Raw genomic sequence first — 24,102 nt, forward strand, 5'->3', positions numbered from 1 at the left:
ACCAAAATTCTCAAAATATATTCATATAAAATATTGCTTCCAGCTTGGCTTATGAGGCGATTCATTTTTTTAATTAAAGAAATATTCCCATGTCAAGGCATACAAGCACACAGTGACCAAATATAATAAAAACTCAGTTTTAGATTTTAACAGGAAATCTAGACATGGAGCTATAAGTAGAATTATGCAGAAATATTTCCACATCTGACATATTAGAGGATTGAATTATGAAGTCTTTCCCTGAACACTCCACTTGAAGAGTGGGGGTCTGTGAAACAAGACCATCTCTCATCTACACTCTATTGTGCAACTCTCCAACCACTTTCAAACTAACAATCACTATATCTCAATGCTACAAGAACAATTTCCTCATATTTCTGGATAAAAAATTAACCATCCCTTCTCTGAACAATTTTTTTGATTATAAAGAGTAATTTTTCTCCTTTATGAAGAGAGCAATTGAAACAAAGTAAACAATGCAGCCAACATTGAAGGACCAGGATAAGACTAATTGTGAGATCCATTATCCCAGAAGTCTCAGACATGAACTTTTAATAAAGTAATAAACATCATTGAAACCCAGGCTGCCAATGACTCACATTCATGTAACACTTTATACTTCATAGGGCATTTTTTTCTATCTATCTCTGGGAGAGGGGGGTGGTCCTAGTTTTTTTTTAATTTTAAGAAGTATTATTCTGCTTATTTCGAATTTAGAATTTTTAGTAACTGCAAAGAAAAACATCAGCCTCGCTTGGTTGATATAATTGATTAATAGATTACAGTGGTATATCAGTAAACAAAAGGTTCTGATGTCCCATAATACATTGTCTATTAGTAAAACAAAACAAAACAAAAACATACATTTTAGAGAACCTGTAGAGCATTTATATCACAAATGACAGTAGGGATACTTTTCAATATTTTAATCAAACTAGAAATTTTGAGGTAATGCATCTTTCAAATGTAGCACTGCATTCTTGTATGAAATAATGCATAGCAAAGTGAGCAGAACCAAGAGAACACTATGCACAGAGATAGCAATATTGTTTGATGAGGAACTGTGAACGACTTGAATGTTCTCAACAGTACAATGATCCAAGACAATCCCAAAGAACTATTGATGAAACATACTATACACCTCTAAAGAAAGAACTGATATTGATGGAATATACTTAAGCATGCTATTTTTCACTTTCATTTCTTTTTGTCTTTTAATCGTTTTCTTGTACAAAATGACAAATATGGCAATGTTTTACATAATCATACATATATAACCCATATTTGATTGCTTGCCATCTCAGGGAGGGGGAAGGGGAGTGAGGTAAGGAGGGATAAAAACTGGAACACAAAACTATAAATAAAAAAGATTTTACATTTAAAAAAGAACTCTATTCTTGTACTCAAAACTATCCTTATATTTTTATCATAGAAATGCTGCCTTACTGCTACAAGATGTCGAAAGTTCAAGGCCCAAAAAGTAGAGGAGCAAATACAAAAATACCCTTTAAGAAATTTATCATGGGTGAGGAAATATAGTTCTGGGGAAAGTGAGCTGGATTTGGACTACTGCTCTCCTCCCTAACTGTTAGTACTTCCTTGAAATTACTTTGTTTAAATTTTATTGTGGGGGGCAGCTAGGTGGCGCAGTGGATAAAGCACTGGCTCTGGATTCAGAAGGACCTAAGTTCAAATCTAACCTCAAAAACTTGACACTTCCTAGCTGTGTGACACAGGGCAGGTCACTTAACCCTCATTGCCCCACAAAAAGGAAAACAAAAACAAAATCAAATCAAATAAATTTTATTGTGCACATGAATGCATATATGCATGTGTGTGGAAATGTGCCTATATGTATATGCACATATATGTGCTGTGCATTTGTATGTTATATGCCCTGATCAAACCTAACTTCCTTGAGGAAGGGCCAATTTTCATTTTCATTTTTGTATTAAGATGCCTCACATATAATAGGCACTAAACAAATATTTACTGACTTGATTGAATAATACTACTCAAGTCCAAATCCTGGCTCTGTCACTTACTAGGTGTATAACCTGAAGCTAGTTGCTTCATCTTTCTAAGTTTCAGTTTCTTAACCTTTCTGTAAACAATTGGATTGGCCCACATGGTCTCAATGGTCTCTTTCTCTTCTAAATATTTGATTCTGTGATAGCTGAGGATACTGAAGGACAGAAAGGTTAAGGGACTTCCCAGTTGTCACACAGCTAGTCAATTTTAGAGCTGGTTTCAAAATTGTGTATTCTAATGCCCAGCTGTTTGCCTACCCCTCCCTGCTCCCTCTTAAACTGATGAGAGGAAATTGTGAATTGAATTTTGTATAGACTTAACAGTTTTAAAAGTTAAATATGCTCAAGTCTTTGTAATGGTCATATTTATTAACAAAGATTGAATGCAACCAATTTAAAAACACAGTGTACTCAGATCCAAACTCAATAATTCTTAAGAACACATCTCTGATAGTGCATGGCACTCTCTTTGGAGTCATGTTTTCATATTACATATCTTATCCTTCATGACAAATAGTTTTAATTTTCTAATAATCACTGTCTATCTTATTGCTGAGTTGACAAAGAGCTTGTAATTTTATAGAAGCCTTCCATGGCCAGTTTAAAGCAGGTGATTTATCTCTATCAGTGATAAACGGTTAATAAATCCAAAATATTATGAATTCATGTATAGAAAAAAAATGACAGAATCAAGAAGCTGAAAGGACAAATTTCATCACCAAGGTAACCATCCTGATTCTTTGAGATGACAGCACAGTTTATTAAATTATTATTAGGGTGTGGAAATTTTTTAAATGTCTTTAGGTTTTCTCTGACCATTCCACAAGTGTTAGAATATTCCCATATTTTTTTTCACATTTCTATATTTCAGTGTTTCCTTGTCTCATATGTTCACCCTATATCTGCTGTACCAATGATCCCGCACTGACAGTTGGTAGGTAGGAAGGACAAACCCTGAGGGATGTCCCATTGAGAGACCCTAAGAGAAGCCAGAGGGCATCATAAAGTCATTGAAAAAGTAGGGTCATGAGGAAGTGCAGAGAAAGCAGGTAACGTACCCAGAGCATAAAGAGGTAAAAAAGATAAATTTCCCTTACTAATCATTGTGAAACTTCCAAAGGTAACTCTCAGGATATGTGTTAGCATAATTTTTGTCATTATAACTACGTATTTTCTCCATTTATTTTCTAGTTTACTCTAGTACTCAAACCCTATGCCAATGTGTTATGGTAGTATGGACTCTCAAAGGCTATGTCCCTAAAAGGAAAATTCTAACATCATGCTAAATTGTAAGGGCTTCAGTCACAGGCCATGAAACAAAAATAAAAAAATAAACAAAAAACAACAGGGTAACAGAGGACCTGAGTTTAAATACTGCCCCTGTCACTTACTACCCATATGATATTAAGCAAGTCACTAAAGCTCTCTGGGTTTCAGTTTCTTCATTTATAAAATGATGAAATTGTATTATGTGGCCTCTAAAGGTCATATATATATATATATATATATGTGTGTGTGTGTGTGTGTGTGTATGTATATATATTTTATATATTTATACATGTATATATGTGTGTATATTTATATATGTACATACACATGCATATGCATATATGTTTGTATACATAAGTGCATACATACATACGACTCCTTTGTATCATCTGAGAAACATTCTATCTTAAGTCAGAGAAACTTATCGCTAAAGGTTGGCCAGCAGCTGAAGATTTTTTCCCTTATATCATCATAGCTCATAAAGACCAGCTAGGAAAGATAGAAGCAGTATGATCTATGATGGAGGATGATCTCACAGTATACCATGAAGTATATCAGACATTTGAAAGTTCATGGTAGTACAAGGTACTAAAATTGCCTGGCAGGACAGAAAACATGAAAATTTCACCTCACATTTTTTTCTCCATCCACCTCAATCATGCTGTGATACAACATTCTGAATGGGCCAATCCTCAAGTCCTGAATATTTATGAAACTCAATTATTCCATCTCCTCCTCATTCACCCTTGCAGTATGTAAAGAGTTCTTAGTGACATGAATAAATTAAGGGGAAAAATGTAATGAGAGGACTGAGCTTGAATATACTAGGGACTTTTCAACTTAAGGAACTCCAGAGCCTGTTACAAATACTACAAAAGGAGATTATAATTTGTTTTGGCCTAAACAGGGAGGAATCTTTTCTCCTGTCATTAAATTATTTTCATTAGGAGAAACCACCCCCCAAAAAAAATCCCTAAAACTAAACAAAGCATACAAATACAAAAATGATACATCAACACCACCAAAAAAACCAAACTAAAACAAAACCAAAAAACTGGTCTTATAGAATCTTCTTACTTCTTACATTCTAATGTATACCTTTTGAAGGGGGAATAGGGATAAAAAGTAGTAATGCTGAAAGGGGAAGGCATTTTTAAGCTGCTGATTTCATATTCCTAAGGGTCTGGAATTAGTGAGATCTTATCCTTAAGACAATCAATTAACAAACATACATTAAGCACCAGAAACTGTGCTAAGTTTTGGGTATAAAAATAGAGTGGTGATAAAACAGTTCCTGAACTCAAAAAGCTCACTTTTTTTTTTTTTGAGGCAATCACCATTAAGTGACTTGCTAATGTTACTGCACAATTGACACAGAAAATAGTCAGGTCCTCGAGGTGGAGAGAGAGAGTTTATTACACACAGACCCAAAGGGGGATTCAACCCTCCAATAATGCGCGGTGAGTCTTGTAGCACACCTAGTTATATACGAAAAGAGTAGGTGTGGTATAGTGGCAAGTTTATCAAATGAAGATGAGGTCAGTTATTCACCAAACAAAGGATGCATAGTGGCGCCTAGTGGTTAGGGGAGGCTTGTCATTGCAACTACAGTACCTCAAGGCCAGAGACTGTCTGAGACAGACAAGGTCAGAATGCAGAGATTACAAGCTTACAGTTCTAGCTGGAACACAGCAAGGCCAGAATCTGTTTGAGACAGACAAGGTCAGAGGCTACATGTGATTTTCCACATCATTTATAGTTACACAACCTCCGCTGCCTTGCGGCTATACCCATATATGGGAAAGGCTTCAGGAGTTAACCCTGAGGAAAAATCCAGAGTCGGAGTCCCTTAGGCAGTTGGATATTGGACATCACATCCCTCTGGCAACTCCTGCAGCAGCACTGGTGCCAAACTGTATTGGCTCTGCCTCTCCTTTGGATCCACCAATGTCGCAGAGAGGGAAAACCTGCTACATGGGCAACAGCTTGTTTTCCATATTGATCTGCCCAGGCCAGTGTGCCCTGGAGAAGACACTACAGCTACTCCTCATGGGGTAGATACAACATGGGATGTGGCAGTTACCATTATAAGTCACTCAGGAGCTGCGGCTCCCTTATCGGACTGCACAGCCGCACTGTGGCCTGTGGCTCTCCAAGGTGCTGATCCAGGGTCGTCCACGACTGATGGAGGCCTACTACAGTTACACAGCTACTAAATGTCTAAGGCTGGATTTAAATTCAGGTCCTCCTGACTCCAAGGCTGGTGTTCTATCCACCATACCACCTATCTGCTCCAAGTAGCTTGCATTTTCATATTAGTTTGTCAGTCAATAAACATTTTGCCTACTATGTCCCAGGCACTGTGCTAAATGTTGGACATACAAAGAAAGGCAAAAGACAGCCCCTGCTCTCAAGGTGTTCACAGTCTAATGGGGAAACAACATTTAAAGAAATAAGCATATACGACACATACAGAAACAAGATGAAAAGTAACTTTAGAGGAAAGGACTCACGTGCTGGAGAGGACCAGGAAAAAAAATAAAGCCTCCCTTACAAGGAGGGGTTTGAGCCAAGTCTTGAAGGAAGCCAAAGATTCTAAGCAAACTCAGAAAATCTAGGTTTACAAAAAGACCAACAGGTTTTGGATTATGTAAAAGGTAGGGGTGCGTGTGTGTGTGTGTGTGTGTGTGTGTGTGTGTGTGTGTGTAAAAATTAGTTTTCCAAAACCTCAGTTCCAAAATGATATTAATCTTTCTTATACAGCCAATGACTATCTCTTTATAATATTGCTTACTTAGTATGTAGCAGAATAAACTAAGAAAGAAGAAAAATGCTTGTATTACATTGTACTTCAAAGCATTAGGAAGAAAATTTAAAAGAAATATGACTACCAAATAAATGGAGCTCCCTGTAAATGTTTAACTAACCCTGAAAAGCCAGCTTTACTAACTATTACTATTAATCTAGAAATGTGAAAGCTACAAAATATAACACTTGTAAGATATCATTATCTTCTTTGTGGAAAGCTGAGACAGAAATGCTGAGCTGTTTTAGCAATGCTGTGTAGATATTGTTAAAGTTTGTTTTACTAATTCAGTTCTAACTCTTACACTACATCTTTGAATGTTTATGCCTTGCCAAAAAACCCAACAAAAATGATTAAATGATTTTTATTTTTATATATGTAAGCATAATGTACATGTATATATATGCATATGTACATTATGCATATCCATGTGATTTATATTATATATGAAAAATATATGTATATAATAGGAGTATATGGGACATATATTCTTATGTAGGGAACATATATATGTCAGACAGATGGACAGATAGATGATAGATATAGATAGATAGATAGATAGATAGATAGATAGATAGATAGATAGATAGATAGATTGATAGATAGATAGATAGATGATAGATAGATAGATAGATAGATAGATAGATAGATAGATAGATAGATAGATAGATAGATAGATATGTGTGTGTGTGTCAGAGAGAGAGAGAGAGAGAGAGAGAGAGAGAGAGAGAGAGAGAGAGAGAGATCCTCTTATTTTGCAGATGAGGAAGCTGAGGCTCACAGAGATTAAATAATTTGACCCAAATTGCCATGTTAATCTGTTGCAGTGATGATATTTGAAGTTATGATTTTTGGACTCCAAGTTCAATACTTTTTTCCAATCTACCTAATCTTCTCTCTCTGGTTTTAGTGGCGCTTAATGAGGAACTACCACCACTATATCACAACTATCCTGATTAGATAGTAAAGTCTTTGAGAGAAGGGTTTGTACTATATCTTATTTTGTATCCCCCTACCTGATATTTTTTCACATAATAGGCATTTAATGAATGCTTACTAAATTTAAATGAACTAAATATTTTCTATTATATTTCTTCCTATGTAGTGAATAAGTTGTCATTAGCATTTGTTTCTTCTGGTTTGAGTACCTTGGCCACTAAATGAGTATATACTATTATCATCAAATATTGGGAATTCACTACAGTAAATGGTATTTATTATTCCTGTCTTTATTAATATGCAACTATGGATTGGGGTGTTGAATAGAGAACCCCTGACCAATTGCATCCCCCAAACCACCTGATGAAATTAATGGACATAAGAGAAAGGTAAGAGACAATAGACAAAGAGGTGATAAGATTTTGTTCCATTTAATCTTTGAGTGGTTACATTCACAGTTTTAAAAGGGCATGATTATCTTTAGCAGCTCAGACCTGGTTGAAGATTGTAAACTTGAAAAACTGAGAGATCCATTCACACCTTTTAAAGGATTTAGTAAAAAGGAAGTGTCAAAAAATATTCACACTTCTTTATTCCTGTAGGAGATGTGAAGAATTTCCTCAAATACTTGATGGAATTTTATGATGGCAAGGCATTGCCTCAAGGCTAAAGCCTTATACCTTAAAAAACATGAGTGAGGTCAGGGAGGTCAGCCATTTGGGGCAGCAAAAGAGAAAGCCAGCCAGAGACAGAGAACCCAGTTTCCAAAGGAAATACAGTGGGGGAGGGGAGAGTCCCTCTTTCCTCTTCCCCATCCCCATCCTCAATGTCATGTTTCACTACAATAACACAAAGTAGGAGAAGCTATGCCCAGTAGAAAACTGGTCCAGTGAGTCCAGCTTCTGATTTAGCTTTGCAAAGGAACAGATCAAGGGAGCTTAGTTGAATAACTTTTTCAGAGGGGAATAAATAGTATGAAGCTTCCACAAAAAGAGAGAAAAACACTGAGGTTCTACAGCTCTCCAAGAGTGAGTTACTTTGAAGCACGTTCTCGGGGCGGAGCCAAGATGGCAGAGAGAAGCTAGGAAGTTGCCTGAGCTTTCCCATATTTCCCTCAAAAACAACAGTAAATCAAGCCTCTAAACAGATTCTAGAACTACAGAACCTACTAAAAGAGAGACACAATCCTCCAACTTGAGATAATTTAGAAGACTTAAGGAAAGATCTGTCTAACCTGGGTGAAAGGTGAGGACAGGTCAGCACTACTTGGCTCAGACGGCATCTCAGATCAGCACAGGTTGGCTCGGTGGGCAGCTCGACACTGCTGCAACTGAACACAGCTGAAAGTTTGGCAGCTGAGAGCCAGTCAGCTGAGAGTGGTGCAGCTGAGAGCAATAAGAAGCTTGCAAAAGTGAACCCTATGCTCAAGGAGCTGACTTCAACTTTATAAGTTTAAAAATAGACTACAACATGAGCAAGAAACAAAAAAGGATCCTGCCCATTGACAGCTTCTATGGTGAAAGGGAAGACTGAAACTCAAACTCAGATGAGTTTGTCAAAATTCCTACAAGTGAAGAGTCAAGTGGGAAAATGATCTTGTCTCAAGACCAAAAAGTCTTCTTTGAAGAGCTCAAAAAGGCTTTTAAAAACCAAATGAGAGGGGCAGCTAGGTGGCGCAGTGGATAAAGCACCAGAAGGACTTGAGTTCAAATCTGACCTCAGACACTTGACACTTACTAGCTGTGTGACCCTGGGCGAGTCCCTTAACTCTCATTGCCCTGCCAAAAAAAAAAAAAACAACAACAAATGAGAGAGATAGAAGAAAAAAATGGAAAGAGAAATGAGAGTTACACTGCAAAAAGAAGCACAAAAACTTACTGAGGAAAACAATTCCTTAAAAAATACAATTGACCAAATGAGAGGAAAAAATGGCTAAATGGGAGAAAAAAAATTGGCCAAAGGGAAAAAGAGGTACAAAAGCTTACTGAAGAAAATAATGCCTTAAAAATTAAAATTGGGCAGATGGAAGCTAATAACTCCATGAGACACCAAGAATCTGTTGAGCAGAATCAAAAGACTGAAAAAAATAGAAGAAAATGTGAAATACCTCATTGGAAAAACAACTGACCTGGAAAATAGATCTAGGAGAGAGAATCTGAGAATTATTGTACTACCTGAAAGCCATGATCAAGAAAAGAGTTTAGACACCATATTCCAGGAAATTATCAAGGAGAACTGCCCTGAAATTGGAGAATCAGAGGATTAAATCATCATTGAAAGAATCTACCAATCACCTCCTAAAAGGAAAACTTCAAGGAATGTTGTAGCCAAACTCCAGAATTATCAAGTAAGGGAGAAAATACTCCAAGCAGCCAGAAGGAAACCATTTAAATATCATGGAGCCACAATCAGGATTGCACAGGACCTAGCAGCTTCAACATTAAAGGATCACAGGGCTTGGAATATGATATTCAGGAAGGCAAAGGAGCTTGGATTACAACCCATTATCAACTATCCAGGAAAACTGATCATTCTCTTTCAGAGGAAAAGATGGACATTCAATGAAAGAGGGGAGTTCCAAGGCTTCCTGAGAAAAAGACCAGAACTTAACAAGAAAATTTGATCTCCAATCACAAGAATCAAGAGAAATATAAAGAGGTAAAACAGAATGGGTTAAGGGTGGGGTAGGGAAGGTTGTTTAATGATGTTAAACTGCTTGCATCCCTATGAGTGAGGATAATAATTTTTACTCTTGGGATCTGTATCTCTGTTAAGGTATTGTTACTAAGCTGACTTTGATGTGATGATATAAAGAAACTAAAGGAGCAAAATTTTTTAAAAAGACTAGGGGGAGGAGAGGAAGGGGGAGGTGGAATGGGTTTAATTACATCATTTGAAGAGGCATGAATAGAACCCATTACAGTAGATGAAAAGGGAGGGTCAGCATTGTTCCAACTTTACTTTTATCAGATTTGGTTCAGGGAGGGAATAAAATACACTCCCATTTGTATAAAGAAATAACTTACTTTTTAAGAAAACAAAAAGGGAAGGGGAAAAGGTTGTTATTGATAGAAAGGAGTGCAGAAATGGAGGAGGGGTGATGGGGGCAAGAAAAAGAAGCACAGATGATAAAAGGGAGGGCAGATTGAGGAAGCCAGTGGTCAGAAGCAAAACACTGGTCAATAGGAATAGAGTGAAAAAGGGGAAAAAAGAGTAAAAAAAAGGGGGAAAAGAGGATGGAGGGAAATAAAACAGTTAATAATCTTAACTGTGAATGTGAATGAGATTAACTCTCCCATAAAATGGAAGTGAATAGCAGAGTGGATTAAAAATCAGAATCCTACAATACGTTGTTTACAAAAAACACATTTGAAGCAGAGAGATACACACAGAGTAAAGGTAAAAGGTTGGAGCAGAATATATTATGCTTCAGCTGAAGTCAAAAAAGCAGGTAGCAATTCTTATCTCAGGCAAAGCAAAAATAAAAATAGATCTATTTAAAAGAGATAAGGAAGGAAACTACATCTTGCTAAAAGGTACTATAGAAAATGAAGAAATATCAATACTAAACATGTATGGGCCAAGTGGTATAGCATCCAAATTCTTAGGGGAGAAGTTAAATGAGTTCCAAGAGGAAATAGATAGCAAAATTATACTAGTGGGGGCTCTGAACCTTCCCCTCTCAGAATTAGATAAATCTAACCACAAAATAAATAAGAAATAAGTTAAAGAGGTGAATAGAATATTAGAGAAGTTAGATATGATAGATATCTGGAGAAAAATGAATGGGGATAGAAAGGAATGTACCTTTTCTCAGCAGTATATGGCACATACTCAAAAATTGACCATATATTAGGGCACAAAAAACCCATAGTCAATTGTAGAAAGGAAGAAATAGTAAATGCATCCTTCTCAGATTATGATGCAATAAAAAATTACATGTAATAAAGAGCCATAGAAAGGTAGCCTGAAAATTAATTGGAAACTAAACAATCTGATTCTAAAGAATGAGTGGATCAAACAACAAATCATAGAAATAATCAGTAACCTCATCCAAGAGAATGACAATAATGAGACAACATACCAAAACCTGTGGGATGCAGCCAAAGCAGTGCTTAGGGGAAATTTTATATGTCTAAATGCTTATATGAAGCAATGCAGCCAAAATTAGAAGGGAGGCAGAAAATTGGTTTAGCCTGTCTGCTGTGATGATTTGTCCAGGTGTCGCTGCTACACATGGTACAGCTTCTTTGGAGCCACAGGTGAAAGTTGAGTTCCAGGTAGACACAAATGGTGGATGAGCATCCCTGAAAAGGGCTGGACAAGCCCTTCTACCAGAGGTTCTAGTCCTCCTTGAATACCCAATGGGCCTTAATCACTACACATATAAATAGAGATGCTACAAACACCAATTTAGATGTATATAAATATACATACACATTAATAGAGCAGTTACCTAGGTGACTGGATAACATACTGGACTTGGATATTGGCAAGACCTGACTTCAAATCAAGCCCCACACACTACCTGTGTGACCTTACTCAAGTGACAACTTCTGTCTCAAACAGCTTCCTTATCTGTATTACAGGGACAATAATAGCACCTACCTCCCAAGGTTACTGTGAGGATCAAATAAAATAATATTTGTAAAATTCATTGCAAATCTTAAAGCACTATATAAATGCTAACTATTATTATAAATTTTATTGTTATTACATTTTTCATCTTAATTTTCTTCATACCTTAATCTCTTAACTCACATGAACTAGAGCCAATTTTAGAGGTGACATCAAAGGTTCTTTCACTCTTTGGGGGGGTTATTCCCCCCAGTCAGAATCTATGCAAGGAAAATTCCCAAATATAGATTGTATCTAGGTTATTTAAAGTATATGAGTCCTTTATAAGTATTCAAGGTAATAAAGGCTTATAGAGGACAGTCTTTATTTAACCTCATAAAAATACTAAAGGTACAAATGATTCATAGGAGCTCATAACTCAGATTCAGGAAACATATAAAACAATCATAGTAGTTCATAAAATCTCCTAAGAAGGGCATTGAAATTGGGCTTGCCTGCATTACAATACTTTCATGTTGAGGGGAAATTCACCTGTCCCACATAGTTACTTGATGGCCAGCAATGGTATGAGCAATAAACTTCATTTGTGAGGCAACCCAAAAATTTGGACCTACCTGAGAAGTCACTCTTCTCTAGACAGAAGGTTGTATTCAGGGATTACATGCTCCAGAAAATCAAAATACCCCTTTGTCTACACAGAAAGCTTGTGTTCAGTAATATTTTCCATGAATTCCCCTCTTGATTTTTGGAACTATAAAGAGTACTCTTTCTAGAAAAAAGAAGGTAAGTTTTTGTGCAATAGAGCCCTTGGAGAGAGAAGAGGATTGTTTATATATGTCCTCCTCTCTCCTTCCTTCCCCTCCCCAATCTGTCCCTGGCACCTCCATAACAGGAGAAGTAACAGATTTAAGACACTGATATAGGAGCTCAGAGGGCACTAATATCACAACCTTTTAAACTCTCCATAAGCTTTCATTATTTAATTGTAGGTATTCTGTAAATTATTTAAAATTTTAAATTAAATTTTCATGCAATGAAAATCCTCCCTAAATTTTCATTTGCTTTTTTCTGTGCATAATTATAATGAAACAACTAAATCTTGATAACATTAACAGACAATTTAACTTTCAGTATTCAGTGTGAAATTATTGAAAACTCAAACAAAAACTTTGCAGCTAAACATGTAAATAAATGAGTTTGACAATTTTGACTGACGGCCATGGAAGTCAGTAGGGGAAAAAAAGCAGTCAAATAAACATCGCCTTGTTTTTTCTGATGATTACTCAAGTCAGGCAAAGCAGTTAAACATGATTATGCATTTAAAAAGCATTCTTCTGGTCACTAAAGCAAAATTTATTCCTAAGATACATCCCAAAAGAAGTTCATGGGGACAGACAAAATGAACAATTATGCATTGAAAGCAAATAGGTACAAAACTACAAATTACAACTAGTCAATAAATAAACATTTAAGTGCATACTATACGCCAAGTACTATAATAAGTGCAATGAAAGGTAAAAGAAAATCTCTGTTCTCAAAGAGCTCACAATTTAATAGGGGAGACGACAAGCAAATGGCTATGTACAAGCAAACTATATGCATGATAAATTGGAAAAAATCAACAGAGGGAAGTCATTAGAATTTTTACCAGAACTTAAAGGAAGTCAAAGGAGCTTATGCCAAGACGAGGAAGGAGAGAATTTCAGGCATGGAGGATAACCAGTGAAAATGTCCAGAATCGGATGATGGAGCATCTTGTTTCAAAAACAGCAAGATTGCACCTGTCACTAAATCTCAGAGTACACTAGTTGAAGGGAGCTGGAAGTAATATAAGGTGTAAGAAAACTAGAAAAGTAAGAAAAGAACGGTTTTGAACAACAGAGGATTTTATATTTAATTGTGTAGGTGACAAGAAGCCATTGGAGTTTATTGGGGAGGGGCTGATATGGTGAGACTTGCCCTTTAGGAATACCACTTTAACAATTGTGAGGAGGGACAGACTGGAGTGGAGAGAGACTTTTGGCAGGAAGCCAAACCAGAAGGCTATTGTAGTATTGTATTGTATAGTCCAGGCATAAGGTGATGAGGGTCTGTCTAGTGATAGAGGAAAGGAAGGGGCATGTGCTAGAGATGTTAAAATGATAAAAATTGATAGGCTTTGAAAACACATTGCATCTGAGGAGTGACAGAAAGTGAGGAGTTGAGGGTAACATCTATGCTGGGAACCTGGGGGATGAGAGAATGGTGACACCTTCACCAGTAACACAGCAATCAGAAGGAGAGGAAGGTTTGGAGACAAACAAAATCAGTTTAGTTTTGGACTGGACAAGTTTAAGATGTCAATGGGTCATCCAGTTGGAGATACACAACAAGCAGTTATAAATATGAGATTGGAGGCCAGCAAAGAGGTTAGGGCTGGATAAGCACATCTGATCATCTTTAGCAAGGAGATGATAGTTCTATTATCTGAACACAGGAACTGATGAGATCACCAAGTGAAACAGTATTAAGATATAAGACAAGAGGTCCCAGTACAAAGTCTTGTGCAACACATACATTAGTAGGTGCGATGTGAATGAAGATCCATCAAAGGAAACTGGGAAGTTATGTTCATCATTAAAAGCAATATGCCACAAGAAGAGTACCAGCCTGGAAATCAAGAAACCGGGGTTCATAATGAATACACTATGAAATTATATAATACCTTTTTGTTGTTCAGACTCTTTGTGACTGCATTTGGGGTACTTTTGGCAAAGATACTGGTGTGGCTTGCCATTTCCTTCTCTAAAATATTACCTTTCAAGTCATTTAACTTGATAGGTAACATAGCTCTGGAGCTAAAATGGATTTCAAAGGCAGTATAATACAACCCCCTCATTTTACAGATGAGAAAATTGAGGCCCAAAACAGTTAAGGGCCTTTCTAATGACAATGTCATAAAAGTAATATATAGGGGAGGTGAGATGTCATTCATGGTTCTCTGACACCAGATTCAATAATCTTTTCACTTATCATGCTACCTCTTTAGGCCTTGTTTTCTTCAGTATAATGAAGCAGTTAAACTAATAAAAATTTTATATTTAGATTTTTTTGAGGGACAGTGGTCCAAATCTGTGATTTCATCAGTTCAGAGGAAATCCCTACATGAATACTTTATATATTCTCATCAAAGTGTTAGTTGCCTGTGGCACTAAGAGATAATGTGATTTGCCCATAGTAAACAACTCTTATACATCAAACATGAAATTTCAAACAAGGTGACTCCTTCCTCCAAGTTCAGTATTCTATCCATAGTGCTACAGCTTTTATAGAGTACTTTAACATTTCAACGTACCTTCCTCAAAACAACCTCATGGGTTAAGTAATGAAAATAGCTCAGCTGTTGTTTAATAGTGCACTAAGTTTTACAATTTGCTTTCTTCCCTTAAACTCACCCCATGAAGTAGATAGCACAAGCATTCTTATCCTCATTTGTACATTAGATAAGAGAGACTCAGAAAGTTATTTCTTTGTTTTTTGTTTTTACTTTCTCAAGGTCAAAAGGTTGTTGCTCAGAATCTATTTTCATTTTACTATAGTGTTCTTGTTCGCATTTTACATATAACTCAAGCTCTGAGTTTACTTTCCCTTTGGTCTTACAATGAGGAAATAATCCAGTCAAAATTTGAATTCAGGTCTCATGATTCTAATTGTTTTTCCGTCATACATTGCCTCTCTAGGTCTAAATAAATGACTTCTTTGATCACATTAGTTATCTATGATCTATGTTCATATTAGTTCATCTCTCAAATTTATGTTCCATAAATATAGTTCACAAACAATATCTTTTTTCTCTTTTAAATATGCAAGTTTTTGAACATACAATATATATATATATATATATATTTTTTTTTTTTTTTACGGGGAAATGGGATTAAGTGACTTGCCCAGGGTCACACAGCTAGTATGTGTCAAGTGTCTGAGGCCGGATTTGAACTCAGGAACTCCTGAATCCAGGGCCGGTGCTTTATCCACTGCACCACCTAGCTGCCCCTGAACATACACTATTAGCAGATCATTTCCCTATGAATTTAGTTATCCATTCTTTCAAAACATCTTTAAAGTTTTAAGAAGTGTTTAGTATTGAGAATATTATAAAGGGATAGTTAGCTCAATTTCTTAGCATATGCTCCTAAAGAACAACTCTGCTGTGAATAGCTTTGGGCTTTTCCAAGGACAGAGACTATAAGCCTAAACACAGGCAGCCATCTTAGAAATGAGGGCAATTTGTCCTAAGGGAGAACAGATGAGTAGGGAAAAACCTGAACAAATATATCACCACTGAGAGGGAGAACAAATAAACATTCCCCATATTTATAGTAGGTCAAGTAGTAATGATTCCTATTTATGCGATGCTTTAAGCTTTATTTTTTTTTCTCACAACACCCCTGCAACATAGATAGCACAAGTATTTCCCCCCCCCAATTTTGCAAATAAAGTAAATGAGACTCCAAGGTTAACTTATTTTCCCAAGGCCACACTGCTAGTAAGTTTAGAAGCCGTGGATACTCAAAACCCGGCCTAGTGAACCCCAAGTGAACCCTTTTTCTCAGTGCACTGTTCTAGATCCCTTGTGTATAAAAGACACAGTATTTCTCCCTGCTCATCTAAAAATTTTAATCTAAGCATTAAGCATAGGCAAATAGTGTCAGAAGTCACAGAAAAATATATTCAATTCCTCTTGAGAATAAATATTAACACCACCAGAAAAAAGAGGCAAGAAATTTCTCTCAAAGTGAAAACATCTCACCTTTTTTTTTCAAGGGAGGCTCTTCTTCTTCTTCTCCTAATCCAAGACAGAAAGAATAAATTAGAAAATATCCAGCATGACAATACTGTCTCTCTATTTTCTCTTTCTCTTTCATGTACATATTAAATTCCATTGCTAATTTTGACAAGCAAGTCCAGATGAGCTTCAGTCTATTTGTTTTTGCATTTAACTTCCCTTCACCTCTGTCTCCCAAATTCAAAGCTTTTCAACACTGGATAATCCTAGCTTATACATATTCATTTAAGGCAGTTTCACTTCTGTGCATTTAACAAAATTATGGCAGGGAATCATTTCAGACAGTAACAGGTTCACATCGTGCTTTCTTCAGTTTGTCTCTGATCTTCATTTTGACCTTTTCCTGGGGGCCAAATGAATCAGAAACAAAAATTTAAAAGCCATCAAATGAGTTCAAGAAGGGGCTTCTATAATAAACACCTGTTAGCCTGACAAGGCTATGACACCCATCAAATCACAGTAGGCCACTGCCTATGACCATTTACCTCTGAAAACTAACATGGAAATAGCTACTGAGCCATCAGTTAAAAAAAGAGGTTGTAAAATATGGTTTTGGTTTTGGTTTTTCTTTCTTTTTTCTCAAAATATATTGCATGTTTTTTTCAATATTTGCAGTTTTCTGTTACCCTGATAGATATAACAGAAAAGCTAGGTTAGTTACATAATTATGTCACATTGAATAGAATTGTATTCTGCTTTCCCACAACCCATCCAATTCACTTATCTTAGTTGAAATTTTAGCAGCATTACCTCCTACTGTTCTAAGTGGAAGGAAAAAGCCATCTCCAGGTTCCCTAAATGTTATGTGTTGTAAAGAATTAATTGTTATTTGAGGTTTTTATGCCTCAGCGAGCACTGGCCTGGGGCTCCGCAAACCGCACGGTGCTCCACCCACTGGTTGTAGCTGTTGCCAGGGCTCTGGCACCTCACGTCATCACCACTTGCCAACGCCTACATGGGCCTGGCAAAATTATAATGATTGGAAGCCTAATGAGGGCAGTCATATGACTGTCAGAGTGGCCATCCCATTGGCTGGGACTGTGTGGGGTCTTTCTAGGTTTGGGGGAGGAGAATTGGGCATTCTAGGTGGAAGCTGGAAAGTGACAGGCATTCTGCTGCGTATTTTCAGCTGATTCCTGGGCGGTGGTATTTTTCAGGTATTATAATTTCCCTTTCCCCATTTTTATTTCCTTTCCCTTCATCCTACTGATCCTGTTTGTGTTTTGTTTTTTTGTTTAAGTTTGTTCTTGTTAAAATAAATCTTGTTCTGTTTTGAGGGAGGCTGCCGGTTTCCTTCCTTGCCCCAATATTGTGGCGAGCCACTTAACTAGCATTCCCCAATTAAAAATTGGTCCCCACAGTTTTTGGCGAGTCAACCAGGAGATGATTAACCTAGTGAATTTCTTTAACCCATCCCCCCTCCCCCTTATTTGGCCATGAGCCAACTAACCTGGGGGACCTTCTTGCCCCTCCCCCACTGCCCCCTTAGGCAATCTCCCTTACTCTTAAAAAAAAAAAAAAGCCTTAGCTTTTATCTTGCTGGTCAGAGAAAAGCACCATGATTGAATATTTGGCTCCCCCCTTGTATATTGTATATTCTAATTGGCATATTTTGGGACAGCATATTGTCCCAATTTAAACTGTTGGCCTGCTCAATACTTATTCATGGCATTACTGGTTTCCTCCTCACAAACACAGTAAAAAATCTTTGGAACAATGGTATGGGAGAGTTTATCTTTCCCACTGAGCAAATATACAATTTTACTGGAAGCATTACAACTAAATTAGAACTTTATTATACCACTATCACTATAACTCAAATGGCTATAAATTTTATTCTCGTTATTGTCATTATTGCAATATGGTATTTTTTCCCAAAAAGCTGTAAATAAAGGAAGGGATATGATCATAGTAGACCACGTGTTCAGAGGGATACCAGTACAGGTCCCTCTTTTGGAGATGACCTGAGTTCAGAAACATATTTAGACCAGTCTTTAGAATCAGATCAACAGAAACTGTTCCTCCTACAGAACGTTACAGCCCGCAGAGGAGCACAGCATAAAATATATAGCCCATTCAGTCCAAAGGATCTGTGTGCATGGAAGAAACCTATACCTAGGTTTGATCAGAATCCGAAGTCAGTAATTTTGCAGTTAAGGTCTATATTTAATACATATCAACCCACTTGAGCCAATGTCACTTGTCTTATGGAAATTATACTATCCCCAACTGAAATTGCAGATATTGTCACAGCAGGAAATTCCTTGGTGGCCTCTGGGGAAGTGTTAACAGAGAGGCCTCTCCAGGAGCCAAACTAGGATTATAATGATCCACAAAAATTCCAAGAATTAAAAAATGCTAGGGAAATGCTACTGAAAGGAATGGAATCCTGTTCTAAAAAATCTGACAACTGGCAAAAGTTTTTAAAACTCACTCAGGAGCCTAATGAACAACCTAATCTATTTTATGATAGACTTTGTGAAGCTGCTAGGCAATTTACAAGACTGGACCCACTAGACTCAAAAGATTCTTATATTGTACAGAATACATTTGTATATCAATCATTGCCAGAAATAAGTAAATTTTTTATGACACAGTGTCCAGGCTGGAAAGATATGGCTGTAGAAAGGCTTAAAGAAATTGCCACCTATATCTTTGAGGCAAATGAAGACAATATGGCTAAGCAAAGCATTCTGGCACCAGCACTTTCAGGTCAGGCATTTAAAGGTCAGGACAAATCCCCTAAGGTGTGTCAGTACAGTGAAAAACAAGGACACTCATTGAGAGAATGTAGAATTAAAAAGCAAGAACTCAGGTGGGCAGTAACTGAGGGTCTGGAATATTTTTTCAGGAGAAACCAGAATAATTATGGAAATTTTTACCAGAAAGGAAACAACCAAGATAATTACAGACCTTACTACAACCAGAATCAGCATAATCATAGACCCTATCAGGGAGGTACAGAAGGACAGAATCAGAATCAGGGTAACTCTAGAATCCCTCAGAGGGAGACACAGGACTGACGGTGTCCAGGGGAGGAGTGGAAAATAAATACAGAAAGCTTTACTTTTCCAGATCCTGAATTTTTGAACCCCCTTATACCAATCCATTCACCTCCCCACAGTAACAAACCCCATGTGACCCTGAAAGTTGGGGATATGTATTATGATTGTCTGTTAGATACAGGAGCCTCTAAATCAGTCTTAGTGTATAAACCAGACCCTAGATGCAATGCTATTGGATCTTTAACTGTGGTAGGAGTCTCAGGTAAGGCCCAAAGAGTGGCAGAATTAACCCCTTGCATGGTATCTATGGGGCCTTTAACTGTAGAACATTCATTTTTACTTATGCCCAATGCCTCTGTCAATTTAGTAGGTCGTGATCTCCTTTGTAAGCTTAGAGCAACCATATCTTGTGCTCCAGATGGGGCTGTCTCTCTGCAGTTGCCAGAGGATACTCTTCATTTATTACCAATTTTGATTGCAGATGCTCAAGGAGAAGTACGGGATACATCTAAAATCCCTTCTGACATTCCTGAGTCCCTATGGGCCTCATCCTCTACTGAAGTGGGGCTCCTTAAATCTGCTATACCTGCTACTATTAAAGTTAAAGGGGGACCACCTCCAACCATTCTGCAATATCCATTGTCTAAAGAAGCTGTAGAAGGGATCATCCCTATAATTGAGGCTCTGAAAAGTCAGAGTATTATTGTCCCATGCCATCATTTTCCATGTAACGCTCCCATTTTGCCAGTTAAAAAACCCAAGCCTGGCCCAGATGGCATACCTGTTTATCATTTTGTACAAGATCTTAGAGCTATTAACAATTATGTTATTCCTAGACATGCTATAGTCCCTAATCCTGCCACCATAGTTTCTTCAATTCCATGTGAAGCTACATGCTTCACAGTGGTAGACCTCTGCTCTGCCTTTTTCTCTATACCAGTGCATGAGGACTTCCAGTATTTATTTGCCTTTACCTGGAAAAATACACAGTGGACCTGGACTAGACTCCCACAGGGATTTGTGGACAGTCCTACATTATTTTCTCAAATTTTACAACAGGACCTGGCCTCTATTACTTTTAAATGTTCCACTTTAGTGTAGTATGTAGATGATTTACTTTTAGCCTTTCCTGATGCTGACACCTGTCAGGAAGACAGCCGCCATTTATTATTAGAACTATACAAGAGAGGCCACAAGGTCTCTAAGTCAAAGATGCAATGGTGTTTACCTCAGGTCAAATATTTGGGCTTCATTCTGGCTGCTGAAACTTGCTCTGTCTCTCCTAAGCGAGTCCAAGCTATTCAACAACTCGCTGCTCCCTCTACTAAGAAGCAGTTAAGGGCCATTCTGGGAGCAGCTGGGTATTACAGACAAAGGATACCCTCTTTTGGTGAAATTACTAAGCCTCTTATAGTTCTAACCAAAAATTCTGTCCCAGAACCTTTACAACTGGATTCCCAGCATCTCTCAGCTATAACAGAATTGAAGCAGGCATTGTTATCAGCACCTGCACTAGGACTCCCAGATTACAGTAAGCCTTTTACTCTTTTTGTGCATGAACAGAAGGGAGTGGCTTCTGGGGTCCTGACTCAATCATTAGGACCTGTCCAGCATCCAATAGCTTATTATTCCAGCCAACTAGATTCTGTGGCCTCTGGGGTGCCACCCTGCCTCAGGGCAGTGGCAGCTACAGCCCTTTTGGTAGAAAAAGCCTCTGATTTGGTCCTAGGTAATCCTCTTACAATACAATGTCCCCATGAAGTAGAGGCCCTCTTACTATGCCATAGAACACAAGCCTTTTCAGATCAAAGGCTGGCTAAGTATGAAGTAACCCTGCTAGGTCATGAAAATATCACTTTAAAATGCTGTACAGTCCTTAACCCAGCAACACTGCTCCCTAACTTACCACTCTTGGGGGAGCCGTTGCATGACTGTGCCTCTTTAGTTGATATGGCTGAGAAACCCTGTGATGAGGTTTTGGATACACCTTTAGAGAACTCTGATATTGTCCTCTATACTGACGATTCTTCGTTTAGAAAAGATGGCACCTGTTTCACTGGGGCTGCTGTAGTTTCTGATTATGATATTATCTGGACAGCTTCTCTGCCTTCACATTTTAGTGCACAAGCTGCTGAACTTGTGGCTCTTACACAAGCCTGTAACATAGCCAAAGGGAAGAGTGCTACCATTTATACCAACTCTAGATATGCCTTTGGTGTATGCCATGCTGTAGGCATGCTTTGGCTACAGAGGGGCTTTCTAACATCCTCTGGCAAAGCTATTGCCAACAGAGACCTTATCAAGGACCTCCTATCTGCCCTGAAACTTCCCTCTGCTCTGGAAATTGTACATTCCCACACAGGGAATAGTTATACTGTTTCAATGGGGAATGCACGAGCTGATTCAGCAGCTAAGCTCACTGCTTTAGAAGCCCCTGAGCATGTATTTAACCTCTCACCTTATGAGGATGTTTCTCTCCACCTAACTTATGATGATTCTGAAGTAGAAAGGTGGAAAAAGAGATTCAAGGCTAAACAGATCAATGGAGTCTGGATGTCTTTGGAGGGAAAACCACTTCTCCCCTGGAAATTCTATCACCAGGTATGCCTCTCTATTCACAAGAAAGGCCATTTTGGCACACAAGGCATTATAGACTCAGTTAGAAGGACCTGGTTAGCATCAGGTATAACTAACATAGCATCTCGAATCTCCTCGGGCTGCTCCACATGTCAGTCTTACAATCAACATGCTTTCCATGCTAAAGCATATGGAGGGCACTCTTTGGCATATACACCCTTTGAACATCTACAAATTGACTTTATTTCTATGCCCAAAGCAGGACAATATAAATTTTGCCTTGTTATTGTTGTCCAGCTCACTCGATGGGTGAACGCTTTTCCTGCCCCACGAGCAACTGCTGGCTTTGTGGCCAAAACTCTCCTTAAAGAAATTGTTTCTCACTTTGGGCCACCAGCATACATTGACTCTGATAGAGGTACACATTTTACAGACTCAATTCTCTCCCAGATTTATTCTTTCTTGGGAGTAACTCCTAGATTTCATACTCCTTACCACCCCCAAAGCTCAGGCCAAGTTGAATGTATGAATAAAGAGTTTAAGAGCATGATTGGCAAATTATGTACTGAAACCCATTTAAAATGGCCTGATGTTCTACCATTGGCATTATTCTATCTGCGCAGTAGACCAAGAGGTGAACTCCACTTATCTCCTTATGAGATGCTTTTTGGTCACCCTCCTATCCAAGCTAAAACTTTTTCCCCAGTCTATACATCACTGGTGGGAGGTGATACTTCTGTTGCTTCCTATATACAGGAACTACAAACTAGGCTATGTGAACTCCATGAAGCAGGTCCTTTAGACTTTTCCTTGCATGATTTAAGTCCTGGAGACAATGTATATATTAAGAATTTTCAGCGGACCAGCGGGACCCAGCCTGCTTGGGAAGGACCTTTTCGGGTATTATTGACAACTCCTACTGCTATTAACATTGGAGAAAAAAGAATCTTGGATTCATTGTTCCCATGTGAAGCCCGCACCATTTGTGGGTAAAGTAATTTCAGATAAAATTCAACCAGCTGCTAAAGAGCAAAGAAACCAAATAGAGCACAGGGGTAATAGACAGTTCCAATTTGTAAGCATTATCACTCAATTGCAAACCCTGGGACTCAAACTCCGTAAGGTATCAGGAGATGGAAATTGTCTTTTCAGAGCCCTCAGAAACCAGTTAGAAGGTCATTCCAAAAACCATCTCAAACACAGACAAGAAACTGCTAATTATATGCTCCATCATAAAGAAGACTTTAGGTCTTTTATGGAAACAGATATTCCCTTTGAAGAATATGTTGCTGATTTGAAAAAAGCTGGTACTTGTGCTGGGAACAATGCCATTGTGGCTTTTGCCAAACATAACCAACTGAATGTAATCATTCACCAGTTGAATGAACCTCTATGGCAAATTTGTGGCACAGACAAAGTCGACGCTAAAGAACTCCATATTTTCTACCATAACAGTCATTATGACAGCGTTAGAAGAATCAATGATGATTCAGAAACCCCTGCCACTTTGGCATGCAGAGAATTGGGGAACCAGTTTAAAAAATGTGATGTACCCCAAATTCCAGCATTATAAGCTTTTACCTTAAACAAGCTTTTCCTCCTACAGGTGAAGAACTTCTCCACCAAGAGCACAAGGCTCTGTCTTCTAGAAAGGGTTATTGAACCTTATTGCTTGATTTATAAGGCAATTAATGAACATATTGAGTCTCACTGATGTTTTATTTCCTTTTGATAAATTGTTTATCATTTCAAGTATCTGTTATTGTCATTGTACTAGATAGAGAATTCATGAACAAGATGATGTGGTTTACTTGCTTAATGAAGATTCTGTAATAATGCTTAATAATATCAGTCATTTATATTCATTTATGATTTGCATGTCATTGTGACTATGTATACTCTGGGTATGGTTTGGGATTATATATATATATATATATATATATTTCAAGTATATCCTAAGTTATGCAGTGTAGCACACATTTTTACCATCAAATTGTCTTTGGTGAAATTAATACGAGATTTATGATTTATGGAAACTTACCATTTCAGAGACTAATTGCTCTTACAATGAGC

At 37.6% G+C, this 24,102-nt stretch overlaps 1 protein-coding gene across 1 annotated transcript in view; it reads right to left on the reverse strand.

Moving 5' to 3' along the window:
- The window catches only part of TRDN (triadin), a 170,719-nt gene that overhangs the window by 37,167 nt on the left and 109,450 nt on the right, over positions 1 to 24,102 (reverse strand). Inside the window, exon 4 of the mRNA XM_044000627.1 lies at positions 16,412 to 16,447. Within this exon, the coding sequence (XP_043856562.1) occupies positions 16,412 to 16,447 (36 nt within the window). The remainder of the gene's footprint in view (positions 1 to 16,411; positions 16,448 to 24,102) is intronic.

The sequence above is a fragment of the Dromiciops gliroides genome, chromosome 4 (assembly GCF_019393635.1).
Source record: "Dromiciops gliroides isolate mDroGli1 chromosome 4, mDroGli1.pri, whole genome shotgun sequence".
NCBI classification, from domain to species: domain Eukaryota; kingdom Metazoa; phylum Chordata; class Mammalia; order Microbiotheria; family Microbiotheriidae; genus Dromiciops; species Dromiciops gliroides.